This window comes from Scyliorhinus canicula, chromosome 17 (assembly GCF_902713615.1).
Source record: "Scyliorhinus canicula chromosome 17, sScyCan1.1, whole genome shotgun sequence".
Lineage (NCBI taxonomy): Eukaryota > Metazoa > Chordata > Chondrichthyes > Carcharhiniformes > Scyliorhinidae > Scyliorhinus > Scyliorhinus canicula.
The window spans coordinates 5422713-5440073 of NC_052162.1; the positions used below are offsets into that span (position 1 = coordinate 5422713).

The following is a 17361-nucleotide window of genomic DNA, read 5'->3' on the forward strand; positions in this document are numbered from 1 at the left end:
TGGGGGGGGGGGGGGGGGGGGGCAGTGGCATCGAGGTATTGTCACTGGACTAGTGAAACCAGGAACCCAAAGTCATATTCTGGGGACCTCGGTTCCAATCCCATCTCTGCAGATGGTGGAATTTGAATTCAAGAAAGATCTGAAATTAAAAATCTAATGATGACCATGAATCGATTGGCCCATCTGGTTTTTGGAAAAATGTATTTACCCAAAGTGTGGTAAGTATGTGGAACTCCAGACCACAGTAACCAAAGTTTGCTATGTCTAACAGAGCGGAAACAGTAAATGGCAAAACTCTTAGAAATGTAGAAAGTCAGAGAGATCTGGCCGTACAGGTCCACAGATCTTTGAAAGTGGCAACACAAATGGACAAGGTAGTCAAGAAAGAATAGGGAATGCTGGCCTTCACTGGACAGGGCATCGAGTATAAAAACTGGCAACTCATGCTGCAGTTGTCAAGAACCTTGGTAAGGCCACACTTGGAATATTGCGCATAATTCTGGTCGTCACACTACCAGAAGGATATGGAGACGTTGATGGGAGGGTGCAGAGAAGGTTCAAAAATGTGTTGCCTGGTCCTGAGGGTGTTAGATATGCAGAGAAGCTGAATAGACTCGGACTGTTTGCATTAAAACGATGGAGGTTGAGGGGCTACATGATAGGGGTCTACAAGATTATGAGAGGCATGGATGGAGTGGATGGGCAGGAACTCTTTGCCAGAGTGGAGAGGTCAGTTACTAGGAGACTTAGGTTTAAGGTCCGTGGGGCAAAGTTGAGAGGAGATGTGCGAGGCAGGTTGTTTTTACACAGAGGGTGGTGAGTGCCTGGAACGCGTTGCCAGGGGAGGTTGTGGAAGAGATACATTAACGGCGTTCAGAACGCATCTTGACAAACACATGGATAGAACGGATATAGAGGGATGCGGCACAAGGAAGTGCTGAGCGTTTTGGCCAAGGGTGGTATCATGATTAGTAAAGGCTTGGAGGGCCGAAGGGCCTGTCCCTGTGCTGTATTGTTCTTTGCCTTTGTCAGTGACGCACATATTGAGCAAATTAAATAAAAAGAAAAGAATGGAATGTTTACCTGGTCTTGGTACATATGCTGGCTTTTCTATCTCAAGTAATCCTGCAGGAATTGAAGAATAATTGGAATATTTATTGTAACAACAGATGATTATGTTCATCAATACAAATTACAAGATGTTGGTCTGCCTGACTGGTCCCAGCATCTCGAGAACCCGGTTATCTTGTTGGCCGAATGAACTACTTCTGTGATGTCCTCTTCTTCTGACTGCCACAAAATGCAGCCGGGGGTCTTGTAAAACCGGCCAAGGCAGGGTCGTCCCCACAGCTCTCAGCCCATTGTTTGGGTTGTAACTTTCTATCTGAAATTCCATTGAGATTCCTCTATGACAGCCGCTGCCAATGGGAAAACTCATTTTAGCAGTTCCACCATCTACCTGCAGTGCCCTCTGTACCTGTAGGTGGCAGCATGCTCGGTATTTACAGGGTAAACATCTGTGACATAACGTTAGATGCCAAACCCATCAATGTTACAGAGTTGTGTTCAAGTGTATGGAGTGAGGCTTGAACCTTGTGACACAGAGAAGAGGATGTCTCTCACCAAGTCACAACTGACGGGTCTGATAGCAACAACAGATCAACAAATTACCTGGGAAGCTGGTTCCAGAATGGAGAGGGTATAATTACCAGGAAAGGTTTAACAAGTTGGGATACTTGCCCAAGCAGAGAGGAAGCTTGGGAATGGCGTATTCCAGATCTTTGTGATAATGATAGGCTTTGATGCAGAAGATATGGAAAAAAAGAATGATTTTTGGGGAAGTTGAAAACAAGAGGTTTTATATTAAAATTAAACATTTATAAGTCCTAGGGAATTCAGGAAAAACGTTTTTACCCAAAGTGTGACAAGAATGTGGAACTCGGAGCACAGGAGACAAATAGCAGAGATGTATTTGAGGGGAAGCTGGATGACTGAAAAGGAGGAATCTTCCCCTCAGTGTCCACAGCGCAGGCTGAGGTAGAGATACCAGCGTGTAGCTCACCAGCCGCACAGCCGAGTTTTCTCTCCGGATTTTAAGGCATTCTTTACAAAAGAAATCTGGGAGGCTGGTTTTTGTTGTCTGGTGGGGCAGGAGCCGACAGAGATTTGGACGCCATCTTTAAATGCTGTCTTGCTCTCCACAAAAAGAAACTCCCATACCTCACAAGGGTGGTATCACGACCGGTACAGGCTTGGAGGGCTGAAGGGCCTGTTCCTGTGTTGTATTGTTCCTTGTCAGTGATCAAATTAATTGGAATAAAAAGAACGGAATGTTTACCTGGCCTTGGTACATATGCTGGCTTTTCTATCTCACGTAATCCTGCAGGAAGTGAAGAATAACTGGAATGCTTATTCTGTTTTTAGAAAACATTTTATTGAGGCATTTCTAATTTTAACATTTTAACATTCTAAACAACAGGGCGGTCCGACACACACACAAACCCCACAATAACACACCCAACTTCCCCCCGCCCTAACTGCTAGCTATCCATATATTAGAGTCCTTGCCCTTATTCTTCACTTCCATGCCTTCCCTTGGCCCCCCCAACCCCCCACCCCCCGCCACATCCCTCCCTCCTCCCGCTGACGGTCAGTTTTCCTGAAAGAAGTTGATGAACGGCTGCCACCTCCGAGCGAATCCCTGTATTGAACCCCTTAAGGCAAACTTAATCATCTGAAGACTGAGAAACCCTGCCATGTCACTGATCCAAACCCCTGACTTTGGAGTCTCTGAGTCCCTCCTTCCCAGCAAATTCCGTCTCTGGGCCACCAGGGAGGCAAAGGCCAAATCTCGGCCTCTCCCCCCTGCCTCTCCCCCCCCCCCCCCCCCCCCCACCTCCCCACCCGGGCTCCCTGATCTCCTGACACTCCAAATATTCCACCTCTGGACTCGGGGTCACCGTCCCTTCCAGGACCTCAGACATGACACCTGAGAATCCCTGCCAAAACCCCTCAGCTTCGGGAACGACCAGAACGTATGTACACGATTGGCCGGACTTCCCCCGCACAGCCCGCATGTGTCCTCCACCTGCTCAAAAAAACCTATTCATCCGGGCCACAGTCATATGAGCCCTGTGGACCACCTTGAACTGGATCAGGCTAAGCCTGGCACATGACGAGGATGCGTTCATCTCCTTAGGGCCTTCTCCCATAGCGGACATCCAACTTCCCTCCCAACTCTTTCTCCCACTTCCTCTTCACCTCCCTGATTGGGACCCCTTCCCACTATATCATAAGAACATAAGAACTAGGAGCAGGAGTAGGCCATCTGACCCCTCGAGTCTGCTCCGCCATTCAATGAGATCATGGCTGATCTTTTGTGGACTCAGCTCCAGTTTCCGGCCTGAACACCATAACCCTTAATCCCTTTATTCTTCAAAAAACTATCTATCTTTACCTTAAAAACATTTAATGAAGGAGCCTCAACTGCTTCACTGGGCAAGGAATTCCATAGATTCACAACCCTTTGTGTGAAGAAGTTCCTCCCAAATTCAGTCCTAAATCTACTTCCCCTTATTTTGAGGCTATGCCCCCTAGTTCTGCTTTCACCCGCCAGTGGAAACAACCTGCCCGCATCTATCCTATCTATTCCCTTCATAATTTTAAATGTTTCTATAAGATCCCCCCTCATCCTTCTAAATTCCAACGAGTACAGTCCCAGTCTACTCAACCTCTCCTCATAATCCAACCCCTTCAGCTCTGGGATTAAACTAGTGAATCTCCTCTGCACACCCTCCAATGTCAGTATGTCCTTTCTCAAGTAAGGAGACCAAAACTGAACACAATACTCCAGGTGTGGCCTCACTAGCACCTTATACAATTGCAACATAACCTCCCTAGTCTTAAACTCCATCCCTCTGGCAATGAAGGACAAAATTCCATTTGCCTTCTTAATCACCTGTTGCACCTGTAAACCAACTTTGTGTGACTCATGCACTAGCACACCCAGGTCTCTCTGCACAGCAGCATGCTTTAATATTGTATCGTTTAAGCTGTTTAGCACACTGGGCTAAATCGCTGGCTTTGAAAGCAGACCAAGCAGGCCAGCAGCATGGTTTGATTCCCGTAACAGCCTCCCCGAACAGGCGCCGGAATGTGGCGACTAGAGGCTTTTCACAGTAACTTCATTTGAAGCCTACTCGTGCCAATAAGCGATTTTCATTTTCATTTTTTCATAATCCCGTTTGCTGTTATTCCTACCAAAATGGATAACCTCACATTTGTATTCCTTATATATTTCTCAGACCCACCCCTCTGCAACCCCTGTTTTAGACATCACCTTATCCTGTAGCCCTCTTAGAGGGAGGCGAGGGAAGCTTGGCACCTGCCTCCGGACAAAGTCCCGTACCTGCAGGTTCCAAAATCCGTTCTCAACCGGCAATTCAAACTCCTCCTTTCGCTGCTCCAGGCTCGGGAAACCCTCCTCAATGAGGAGATTCCCAAATCTCTCAATCCCTGCCCGCTGCCACCTCCTAAAGCCCCGGTCCAGCCACGCCCCCCCTCCCCCCCCCCCCCCCCACACCCCTGCAGACCGAACCGTTGATTGTCACAGATCGGCGACCACACCAATGCATCCTAAATGTCATGTGCTGCCTCCATTGGCGCCAGACTCTCAAGCTTGCCACTACCACTGGGTTTGTGGAGTACCAAGCTAGGAAGAACAGCAGAGGTGCCACTGTGGAATGCTTATTGCAACAACAGATAATTTTGTTCAACCTTTAAAAGTTTCAAGATGTTGGTCTGCCCGACTGGTCCCAGCATCCCGAGAACCCGGTTATCTTGTTGGCCGAATGAGCTACTTCTGTGATGTCCTCTTCTTCCCAGTACAATCCTGCACTGACCACCACTCCCATTGGCCCGGCTGAACTGCCAGCCCTCTGAGTGGTCAGCCGCCCCTTTTAAAGGACGGGAGCCACAAGTCAACTAACTGGGTGTCTGACTGCACAAAATGCAGCCGGGGGTCTTGTAAAAATGGCCAAGGCAGGGTCGTCTCCACAGCTCTCAGCCCATTGTTTGGGTTGTAACTTTCTATCTGAAATTCCATTGAGATTCCTCTATGACAGCCTCTGCCAATGGGAAAACTCATTTTAGCAGTTCCACCATCTACCTGCAGTGTTCTCTGTACCTGTAGGTGGCAGCATGCTCGGTATTTACAGGGTAAACATCTGTGACAGAACGTTAGACAGGAAACCCATCAATGTTACAGTGTTGTGCTCAAGTGTCTGGAGTGAGGCTTGAACCTTGTGACACAGAGAAGAGGATGTCACTCACCAAGTCACAACTGACGGGTCTGATAGCAACAACAGGTCAACAAATTACCTGAGAAGCTGCAAATGATGGTCCCAGAACTGAGAGGGTATAATGATCAGGAAAGGGTTAACATGTTGGGAATAGCCTATCAGAGATATTTATGATAAGTAAAAACTTGGATGCAGAAGACATGGAAAAAATGATTTTAGTTTTGGGGAATTTCAAACCAGAGAGCACACATTAAAATTGAACATTAATAAATTCTGTAGAGAATTCAGGAAAAACGTTTTTACCCAAAGTGTGGTAAGAATGTGGAACTCACTACCACAGGAGACAAATAGCAGAGTGTCCTGAAGGGGGAGGTGGATGACAGAAATGATGGAATCCTCCCCTCAGTGTACACAGGGCAGGCTGAGGCAGGGACACTGCCGTGTAGCTCACCAGCCGCACAGCCATGTTTTCTCTCCAGATTTTAGTGAATTCTGTGCAAACAGAATCTGGGAGGCTGGTTTTTGCTGTCAGTCTGGAGGGGCAGGGGCGGAGAGAGATTTGGACGCCATCTTTAAATAGTGGCCTGATATCCATTTAAAGAAACTCCAAACGTCACAAGGATGGTATCAGGACCGGTACAGGCTTGGAGGGCTGAAGGCCCTGTTCCTGTGCTGCATTGTTCTTTGTTCTTTGTCAGCCAGGCCCACATGGAGCAAATTAATTAAACAGAAAAGAACTGAATGCTTACCTGGTCTTGGTATATATGCTGGTTTTTTAATCTCAAGTAATCCTGCAGGAATTGAAGAATAATTGGAATATTTATTGCAACAGTAGATAATTTTGTTCAACCTTTACAAGTTTCAAGATGTTGGTCTGCCTGACTGGTCCCAGCATCCCGATAACCCGGTTATCTTGTTGGCCGGATGAGCTACTTCTGTGATGGCCTCTTCTTCCCAGTACAATCCTGCACTGACCACCACTCCCATTGGCCCGGCTGAACTGCCAGCCCTCTGAGTGGTCAGCCGTCCCTTTAAAGGACGGGAGCCACAATCAACTCACTGGGTGTCTGACTGCCACAAAATGCAGCCGGGGGTCTTGTAAAACCGGCCAAGGCAGGGTCGTCCCCACAGCTCTCAGCCCATTGTTTGGGTTGTAACTTTCTATCTGATATTCCATTGAGATTCCTCTATGACAGCCGCTGCCAATGGCAAAACTCATTTTAGCAGTTCCACCATCTACCTGCAGTGCCCTCTGTACCTGTAGGTGGCAGCATGCTCGGTATTTACAGGGTAAACATCTGTGACATAACGTTAGATACAAAACCCATCAATGTTACAGTGTTGTGTTCAAGTGTCTGGAGTGAGGCTTGAACCTTGTGACACAGAGAAGAGGATGTCACTCACCAAGTCACAACTGACGGGTCTGATAGCAACAACAGGTCAACAAATTACCTGGGAAGCTGCAAATGATGGTCCCAGAACTGAGAGGGTATAATGATCAGGAAAGGTTTAACAAGTTGGGAATCTTGCCCAAGGACAGAGAATGCTTGGGAATGGCGTATTCCAGATCTTTATGATAATGAAAGGCATTGACGCAGAAGACATGGAAAATTATGTTTTTATTTTTGGGGAAGCTCAAAACCAGAGACTTTTAAAATTAAACATTAATAAATCCTGTAGCGAATTTAGGAAAAGCGTTTTTACCCAAAGTGTGGTCAGAATGTGGAACACGTACCTCAGGAGACAAATAGCACAGATGTATTTGAGGGGAAGCTGGATGGTTTGATTTGATTTATTATTGTCACATGTTTTAGTGTTGGGAGGGGTTACTGGGTTATTGGGATAGGGTGGAGGTGTTGACCTTGTGTAGGGTGCTCTTTCCAAGAGCCGGTGCAGACTCGATGGGCCGAATTGCCTCCTTCTGCACTGTAAATTCTATGATTAGCATACACTGAAAAGTATTGTTTCTTGCATACTATACATTGAACGCATACTGTAGGAAGGAACGAGAGACTGCAGAATGTAATGTTACAGTCATGGCTGTTAAGGAATGGGTTGAGAGAAATTCCAATTAGATGTCTCATTGATGTTAAGGATCCAATAATTGACACTGATATGTAAAAAGGTTACAGGTGGCTCTTGTGGTATGTGATGTGGTGATAGAGTTTTGTACAGAGTGTGTTAAAGGAAAATAAAGGTGTTTGTGAAAAGGAACAGAACTCTTGACTCGACTCAACAGCAGCTGGAAGCTAACAGTGGTAGCAGAGGATTTCATCGAATTTACAGTGCAGATGGAGGCCATTTGGCCCATCGAGTCTGCACCAGCACTTGGAAAGCGCACCCTTTCCAACCGCACACCTCCACCCTATCGCCATAACCCAGTAACCCCATCCAACACTGAGGGCATTTTTGGACACTAAGGGCAATTTAGCATGGCCAATCCACCTAACCTGCACATCTTTGGACTGTGGGAGGAAACCGGAGTACCCGGAGGAAACCCACGCAGACACGGGGAGAACGTGCAGACTCCGCACAGACTGTGACCCAAGCCGGGAATCTAACCTGGGACCCTGGAGCTGTAAGCAATTGTACTAATCACTATGCTACTGTGCTGCCCAACGATGGTTGCTGTGTAAATGGAAAGGTTTGAAAGATACAGCTTTTCCAGAAGAGAAAACAAATTCTGCATCAAACAAGATGTGAGGTAGAAGGAAAAATATATATATATGGCTGAACCTGGAATAAAGATGTCCGAATATGACTATCCGCCATTATTTTCTGCAAAGGGATCCTATGACCAATGGAGAAGTGAAGTCGTTATGTGGACTAAGGTAACTGCCTTGGGAAAGAGGAAACAAGGTATGGCATTGGCTCTTTCTCTACCTCATGAGAGTAAAATCCGAAGCAAAGTATTTTCTGAACTGGAATTGGAAGAGTTAGACTCAGAAGAAAGTCTGGAGATTCTATTGCATTTTATGGATAAGGTAAATCAAAAGAATGACTTGTTAAGTGCTTATGAAGTCTGGTCAGAATTTGATAGATTCCAAAAAACAGGATATCTCTATTGAGGATTATATAATAGAATTCAGCAGACTATACAAAAGGCCGCACAAACACCGCCTGGAATTTCCACAGTCTGTGTTGGCATTTAAGTTACTGGACTGGGTTAGAGTGACCAATATGGAGAGGCTCCTATTTTTGACAGGAGTTAAGTTTGCAGATAATGATACCTTATTCGATCAGATGACAGAAGCCTTCCATATGTTTCTGGGGAAACATTCAATTCCTATGGCTCTCATGACAACAATGGGTCAGTCAGCAATAAAGCAGAGTATGGAAGATACACTACTGACAGGATGGCGAAATTGTACGTCAACGAACAGATTATGAGAGTATGGAAGGAGATCGGGACCTGGAAATTATGAGGACAGAAACCCATTGAAACAGGAGGAGGGACATGGAAAATGGAAATTGGAAAATAAACCCAAGAAATGCCCGGGGTATGATAAATCAATATTTTCGGTGAGAATCTCAATACCATTCTGCTTTCAAGCGTCCAACACGTTATAATAGAGTGTTTGAAGCTGCACATGACACGGAAGAGTCAGAAGAGGAAAAAGATAGAGACCAGAAAGAAGGCATTGGCCTATTAATGAGCAGTTTTACTCCGATAATGAGAATGTTGGTTGCAGAAAGTTACAATTGTGCTGTATTGGACAGTGGCTGCACATCTACTGTGTGTGGAATTGGCTGGATAAAATGTTACCTGAACTCTTTGAATGCTGAAAGTCGTCACAAGGTTAAGCAATTTGAAAGTTCCACAAGTTTCAGGTTTGGGGACGATAATATTCTGAAGTCGCTGAAAAGAGTGGTGATCCCTTGCAATATTGCCGGAGTGAATCATTTCATTAGCACAGATGAATCAAGTGAGATACCTTTGCTTCTGAGCAGACCGTCGATGAAGAAAGCATACATGAAACTGGATATGGAACAGGATCAGATAACAGTTTTTGGAAAGACGGTGGACTTACAACGTACACAGTTGGGACATTATTGTATTCCATTACTAACAAATGATATTTGAGGTGCAGTTGTTAAGGCAGTTCGAAATGGGACTTTAGCTGATAAAAAGCTTGTTGTATTAAAACTGCATCGGCAATTTGCGCATCCGTCTCCTTGGAGGCTGAAAAATTTATTAAAGGATGCAGGGGTAAGGGATGAAGACTATACTAAGCTGATAGACCAGGTTAGTCATTGCTGCGAGGATTGTAGCAAGTACAGAAGGACGCCATAACGGCCGACAGTAACCCTACCTATGGCCAGGGATGTTAACGGCATTGTGGCTATGGACCTTAAGATCTGGGATGAAGCTAACAATATATTTATTTTGCATTTTGTAGATTTAGCATCCAGATTTAGTCAATCAACCATTGTATGAAAAGAAAAGAGTAATTCTGGATCAGATCGTGGAAAAATGGATAGGGACGGGAATGGGGCCCGAGGGAAAATTCCTTCCAGACAATGCAGGAGAATTTGCTAATGATGAGTTTAGGTATATGTGTGAAAACGTGAATACCTCAGTTATGAATACGGCTGCGGAAAGCCCATTTAGTGATGGTGTATGTGAGAGAAACCGTGCTGCAATAGATGACATGCTCCGGAAAATTTTGGCAGATAGACCAAATTGCAAGTTAAATTCAGGCTTAGCATGGGCGATAAATGCAAATAATTAATTGCAGATGGTTGGGGGCTATAGTCCCCATCAATTTGTGTTTGGTAGAAATCCTAAAATTCCAACAATTTTGGATGACCAGCCTCTAGCTTGGGGACTGCAATTAGCTCTGCCTTTGCTGAGCATTTAAATGCATTACATAGCAGCTTTAAAGCATTTTTGGAAGCAGAAGTCTCTGAAAGAATTCGCAGAGCTTCAAGGCATAATGTAGACATCAAATACCATTTTTCAACAAGGAAACATAGAATACTATAAGAGCGACAATTGTAATGAATGGAAAGACCCGGGGAAGATCATAAGTATAGATGGCAAAACAATTGGTTTGCAACACGGCAATCAGACTATTAGGGTATATTCATCAAGGATAATGGGTACAGATTACAAATTTTCAGGGTCATCTTGTACGCACGTGTCACAGAACTACGAGGATCAGTTAACTGACATAGACAGGGTTTCTGTAGAGGAACACAATGCTTCTCATGAATTAGAACAGGCCATTTTTCCAAAAGGACAACTGCCAAAAGTGACATACTTGGCTGAAGGGTCTAGTCAGTGGAAGGATGCAACTTTTATTAGAAGAGCACGGAAGGCCACTAGAAAGTATAAACACTGGTTGCATGTACAGCATTCAAGGGAGGGTGTCAAGACAATGGATTGGGAAAACAAAGTTCAAAAATGGAGGGCACAGAAATGCAGTGCCAGTTCAGATAGTACATCGGATATCGATCAGGTCAGCAAGAAAAGGTTGAGAACTATTGAAAGGCCATCACACAGCAGAAGGGAAAGATCAAGCAGCAGCAGTACAGAACGAGATACCAGGCGGGAGAGGGGACGTAGTTTGTCAAGGTCTCGGAACATGGGGAAGACTACGAATACTACTTGGAGTAGAAGCCCACATGCATATGGGATTTTGGTGTCTTCCAATAAATTAGATGAAAAGGTTATCAAAGATGCCAAACAGCAAGAACTGCATAGTTGGAGTGAATTTGGGGTATACACAGAAGTACCGGATCGGAGACAAAGAGCTCTATCCCACAGATGGATTTGCACGGAAAAGGTTCTTCCGGATGGAACTTAAAAGGCAAAGGCCAGGCTTGTGGCAAGGGGATTTAAAGAAAACTTGGAAAATCAGGATTTAAGGGTGGAATCATCTATGGCAGGAAAGGTTATTTTAAAGATCTTCTTGGCTCTTTCAGCCACAAATGCAAATAAGAACATAAGAACTAGGAGCAGGAGTAGGCCATTTGGCCCCTCGAGCCTGCTCCGCCATTCAATGAGATCATGGCTGATCTTTTGTGGACTCAGCTCCACTTTCTGGCCTGAACACCATAACCATTAATCCCTTTATTCTTCAAAAAACTATCTATCTTTACCTTAAATACATTTAATGAAGGAGCCTCAACTGCTTCACTGGGCAAGGAATTCCATAGATTCACAACCCTTTGGGTGAAGAAGTTCCTCCTAAACTCAGTCCTAAATCTACTTCCCCTTATTTTGAGGCTATGTCCCCTAGTTCTGCTTTCATCCGCCAGTGGAAACAACCTGCCCGCATCTATCCTACCTATTCCCTTCATAATTTTAAATGTTTCTATAAGATCCCCCCTCATCCTTCTAAATTCCAACGAGTACAGTCCCAGTCTACTCAACCCCTCCTCATAATCCAACCCCTTCAGCTCTGGGATTAACCTAGTGAATCTCCTCTGCACACCCTCCAGTGCCAGTATGTCCTTTCTCAAGTAAGGAGACCAAAACTGAACACAATACTCCAGGTGTGGCCTCACTAACACCTTATACAATTGCAACATAACCTCCCTAGTCTTAAACTCCATCCCTCTGGCAATGAAGGACAAAATTCCATTTGCCTTCTTAATCACCTGATGCACCTGTAAACCAACTTTGTGTGACTCATGCACTAGCACACCCAGGTCTCTCTGCACAGCGGCATGCTTTAATATTTTATCATTTAAATAATAATCCCATTTGCTGTTATTCCTACCAAAATGGATAACCTCACATTTGTCAACATTGTATTCCATCTGCCAGACCCTAGCCCATTCACTTAACCTATCCAAATCCCTCTGCAGACTTCCAGTATCCTCTGCACTTTTCACTTTACCACTCATCTTAGTGTCATCTGCAAACTTGGACACATTGCCCTTGGTCCCCAACTCCAAATCATCTATGTAAATTGTGAACAATTGTGGGCCCAACATGGTTCCCTGAGGGACACCACTAGCTACTGATTGCCAACCAGAGAAACACCCATTAATCCCCACTCTTTGCTTTCTATTAATTAACCAATCCTCTATCCATGCTACTACTTTACCCTTAACGCCATGCATCCTTATCTTATGCAGCAACCTTTTGTGTGGCACCTTGTCGAAGGTGGAAATCCAGATATACCACATCCATTGGCTCCCCGTTATCTACTGCACTGGTAATGTCCTCAAAAAATTCCACTAAATTAGTTAGGCAACGACCTGCCCATTATGAACCCATGCTGCGTCTGCCCAATGGGACAATTTCTATCCAGATGCCTTGCTATTTCTTCCTTGATGATAGATTCCAGAATCTTCCCTGCTACCGAAGTTAAGCTCACTGGCCTATAATTTCCTGCTCTCTGCCTACCTCCTTTTTTAAACAGTGGTGTCAGGTTTGCTAATTTCCAATCCACCGGGACCACCCTAGAGTCTAGTGAATTTCGGTAAATTATCATTAGTGCAATTTCCCTAGCCATCTCTTTTAGCACTCTGGGATACATTCCATCAGGGCCAGGAGACTTGTCTACCTTCAGCCCCTTTAGCTTGCCCATCACTACCTCCTTAGTGATAACAATCCTCTCAAGGTCCTCACCTGTCATAGCCTCATTTCTATCAGTCGCTGGCATGTTATTTGTGTCTTCCACTGTGAAGACCGACCCAAAACACCTGTTCAGTTCCTCAGCCATTCCCTCATCTCCCATTATTAAAACTCCCTTCTCATCCTCTAAAGGACCAATATTTACCTTAGCCTATAGATATAAATGCTGCCTTTTTGCAGGGGCAGCAACTTCAGGGATACATTTTTCTCCGTCGTCCTAAAGAGGCAGCCAACTCAGAAGGGGTTCTCTGGAAGTTGAACAAATGTGTGTATGGCTTACATGATGCATCTAGAGTCTGGTATTTTTCGGTAAGGTCAGTTTTGTTAAAACTAGGCTGTTGCCAGTTGAAAGCGATTCCGGCAATATTTGACTGGCACTATAAAAGAAATCTTTCTGCCATCTTTATGATGCATGTCGATGATTTCTTTTGTGGGGTGGGACGAGTGATTTCAAAGTTTTTGTAATCTCTGGGTTGAGGAAAGAATTCAGGATTGGAAGTCAGGCTTCCGGTGCATTTAAAAACATGGGACTGGAAATCGGACAGACTAAGTTAGGGGCAACTTTAAGTCAGCAATCTTATTTGGAGAGCATCAGCCCAATACCAATTAGTCATGGTCGGGTTTCAGTGGTTACAAAGATGGAAAAACAGCAACAGCGTAGTTTAATTGGGCAAATAACATAGAATATAGAACATTACAACGCAGTACGGGCCCTTCGGCCCTCGATGTTGCGCCGACCTGTGAAACCATCTGAAGCCTGTCTGACCTACACTATTCCATTTTCATCCATATATCTATCCAGTGACCACTTAAATGCCCTTACATTTGGCGAGTCTACTACTGTTGCAGGCAGGGCGTTCCACACCCCTACTACTCTCTGAGTAAAGAAACTGCCTCTGACATCTGTCCTATATCTACCACCCCTCAATTTAAAGCTATGTCCCCTTGTGTTGGTCATCATCATCCGAGGAAAAAGACTCTCACTGTCCACCCTATCTAACCCTCTGACTATCTTATATGTCTCCATTAAGTCACATCTCAGCCTTCTCCTCTCTAATGAAAACAACCTCAAGTCCCTGAGCCTTTCCTCGTAAGACCTCCCCTCCATACCAGGCAACATCCTAGTAAATCTCCTCTGAACCCTTTCCAAAGCTTCCACATCCTTCCTATAATGTGGTGACCAGAACTGCACGCAGTACTCCAGGTGCGGCCGCACCAGAGTTTTGTACAGCTGCAGCATGACCTCGTGGCTTCGAAACTCAATCCCCCTACTGATAAAGGCTAGCACACCATATGCCTTCTTAACAGCCCTATTAACCTGGGTGGCAACTTTCAGGGATTTATGTACCTGGATGCCGAGATCTCTCTGTTCATCTACACTACCAAGAATCTTGCCATTAGCCCAGTACTCTGCATTCCTGTTACTCCTTCCAAAGTGAACCACCTCACACTTTTCCGCATTAAACTCCATCTGCCACCTCTCAGCCCAGCTCTGCAGCTTATCTATGTCCCTCTGTATCCTATAACATCCTTCAGCACTATCCACAACTCCACCGACCTTCGTGTCACCTGCAAATTTACTAACCCATCCTTCTACACCCTCTTCCAGGTCATTTCTAAAAATGACAAACAGCAGTGGCCCCAAAACAGATCCTTGCGGTACACCACTAGTAACTGAACTCCAGGATGAACATTTGCCATCAACCATCACCCTCTGTCTTGTTTCAGCTATCCAATCACTGATCCAAACCGCTAAATCACCTTCAATTCCATACTTCCTTATTTTCTGCAGTAGCCTACTGTGGGGAACCTTATCAAACGCCTTACTGAAATCCATATACACCACATCAACCGCTTTACCCTCATCCACCTGTTTGGTCACCTTCTCAAAAAACTCAATAAGGTTTGTGAGGCATGACCTACCCTTCACAAAACCGTGTTGACTATCACTAATCAACTTGCTCTTTTCAAGATGATTATAAACCCTATCTCTTATAACCTTTACCAACATTTTTCCCACAACCGAAGTAAGGCTCACAGGTCTATAATTACCAGGGTTGTCTCTACTCCCCTTCTTGAACAAGGGGACACATTTGCTATCCTCCAGTCTTCCGGCACTATTCCTGTCGACAAAGACGACATAAAGATCAAGGACAAAGGCTCTGCAATCTCCTCCCTGGCTTCCCAGAGAATCCTAGGATAAATCCCATCTGGCCCAGGGGACTTATCTATTTTTACACTTTCCAAAATTGCTAACACCTCCTCCTTGTGAACCTCAAACCCATCTAGCCTGGTCGACTGTACCCGAGTATTCTCCTCGACAACATTATCTTTCTCCAGTGTAAACATCCATTTAACGCTTCCCCTATCTCCTCTGATTCCACACACAACTTTCCACTACTATCCTTGATTGGCCCTAATCTTACTCTAGTCATTCTTTTGTTCCTGATATACCTATAGAAAGCCTTTGGGTTTTCCTTGATCCTATCCGCCAATGACTTTTCGTGTCCTCTCCTCGCTCTTCTTAACTCTCCCTTTAGGTCCTTCCTGGCTAACTTGTAACTCTCAAGTGCCCTAACTGAGCCTTCATGTCTCATCCTAACATAAGCCTTCTTCTTCCTCTTGACAATTGCTTCAACTTCCTTAGTAAACCACGGTTCCCTTGCTCGACAACTTCCTTCCTGCCTGACAGGTACATAATTATCAAGGACACGCAGTAGCTGTTCCTTGAAAAAGCTCCACATTTCGATTGTACCCATCCCCTGCAGTTTCCTTCCCCATCCTATACATCCTAAATCTTGCCGAATAGCATCATAATTGCCTTTCCCCCAGCTATAATTCTTGCCTTACGGTATATACCTATCCCTGCCCATCGCTAAAGTAAACATAACCGAATTGTGATCACTATCACCAAAGTGCTCACCTACATCTAAATCTAACACGTGGCCGGGTTCATTACCCAGTACCAAATCCAATGTGGCATCGCCCCTTGTTGGCCTGTCTACATACTGTGTCAGAAAACCCTCCTGCACACACTGCACAAAAACTGACCCATCTATAGTACTCGAACTATAGTATTTCCAGTCAATATTTGGAAAGTTAAAGTCCCCCATAACAACTACCCTGTTACTCTCGCTCCTGTCGAGAATCATCTTTGCTATCCTTCCCTCTACATCTCTGGAACTATTCGGAGGTCTATAGACAACTCCCAACAGGGTGACCTCTCCTCTCCTGTTCCTAACCTCGGCCCATACTGCCTCAGTAGACGAGTCCTCAAACGTCCTTTCTACCGCCGTAATACTTTCCTTGATTAACAATGCCACACCCCCCCGCCTCTCTTATCACCTTCTCTGTTCTTATAGAAACATCTAAATCCTGGAACCTGCAACAACCATTCCTGTCCCTGCTCTACCCATGTCTCCGAAATCGGCACAACATCGAGATTCCAGGTACCAACCCATGCTGCAAGCTCACCCACCTTATTCTGGATGCTCCTGGCGTTGAAGTAGACACACTTCAAACTAGCGTCTTGCTTGCCGGTGCCCTCTTTCGAACTTTTAACCCTATCCCTGACCTCACTACTCTCAACATCCTGTACACTGGGACTACAATTTAGGTTCCCATCCCCCTGCTGAATTAGTTTAAACCCCCCCAAAGAGCACTAGCAAATCTCCCCCCCGCCCCAGGATATTGGTACCCCTCTGGTTCAGGTGAAGACCATCCTGTTTGTAAAGGTCCCACCTACCCCAGAATGAGCCCCAATTATCCAGGAATCTGAAACCCTCCCTCCTGCACCATCCCTGTAGCCATGTGTTCAACTCCTCTCTCTCCTTATTTCTCACTTCGCTAGCACGTGGCACGGGTAACAACTGAATTGGTTAGGTAGACAGACTAGACCGATGTTAGTTTTGATGCCATAGAGTTGAGTATAAAAATGAATGATCCTGAAGTGGAAGACATAATGAGGGCAAATAAAGTGTTGGTCAAACTAAAAATGCAAGTGTGTTTTGTGGTTCCCGATGTTAGGTGATCTTCGGCACTTGAAACACAGTTTATAGTGATGTGCCCTGTGCAAATTTGTGATGGGGTTCCAAGCGCAGGAGGTTTTATAATTTTCCTTTTGGGGAACAATGGTAAATGTCGCCCTCTTGTGTTGGGAAGCAAAAAAAAATAAGGGGAGTGGTCAAAAGCACTTTGGCTGCAGAGATGATAAGCCTTGTAGAGGCGGTGGATATGGCCTTTTATATATTTCAGATATTGATAGAAATTTGGGGATTAGGGGATTTGGGGAACATACCCATTGAGTGTCACATCGACAATTAGCCCCTGTCGGAAAATGTGCACCCTCCAAAAAGTGTGAATGAGAAAAGGTTAAGGATAGACATTGCAAGTTTGAAGCAGATGTTGGACAAAGGGGAAATAGCAAACTTAAATGGATCGATGGTAGCTATCAATTGTCTGATTGTTTTA

General features: G+C 45.0%; 1 protein-coding gene across 1 annotated transcript in view; it reads right to left on the reverse strand.

The window, feature by feature from the left end:
- Positions 1-17361, reverse strand: part of LOC119952384 — a 397406-nt gene that overhangs the window by 223478 nt on the left and 156567 nt on the right. The window contains exons 37-39 of the mRNA XM_038776091.1: positions 6050-6091; positions 2339-2380; positions 1084-1125 (exon numbers count right to left, since the gene is read on the reverse strand). Coding sequence (XP_038632019.1) covers positions 1084-1125; positions 2339-2380; positions 6050-6091 — 126 coding nt within the window. The remainder of the gene's footprint in view (positions 1-1083; positions 1126-2338; positions 2381-6049; positions 6092-17361) is intronic.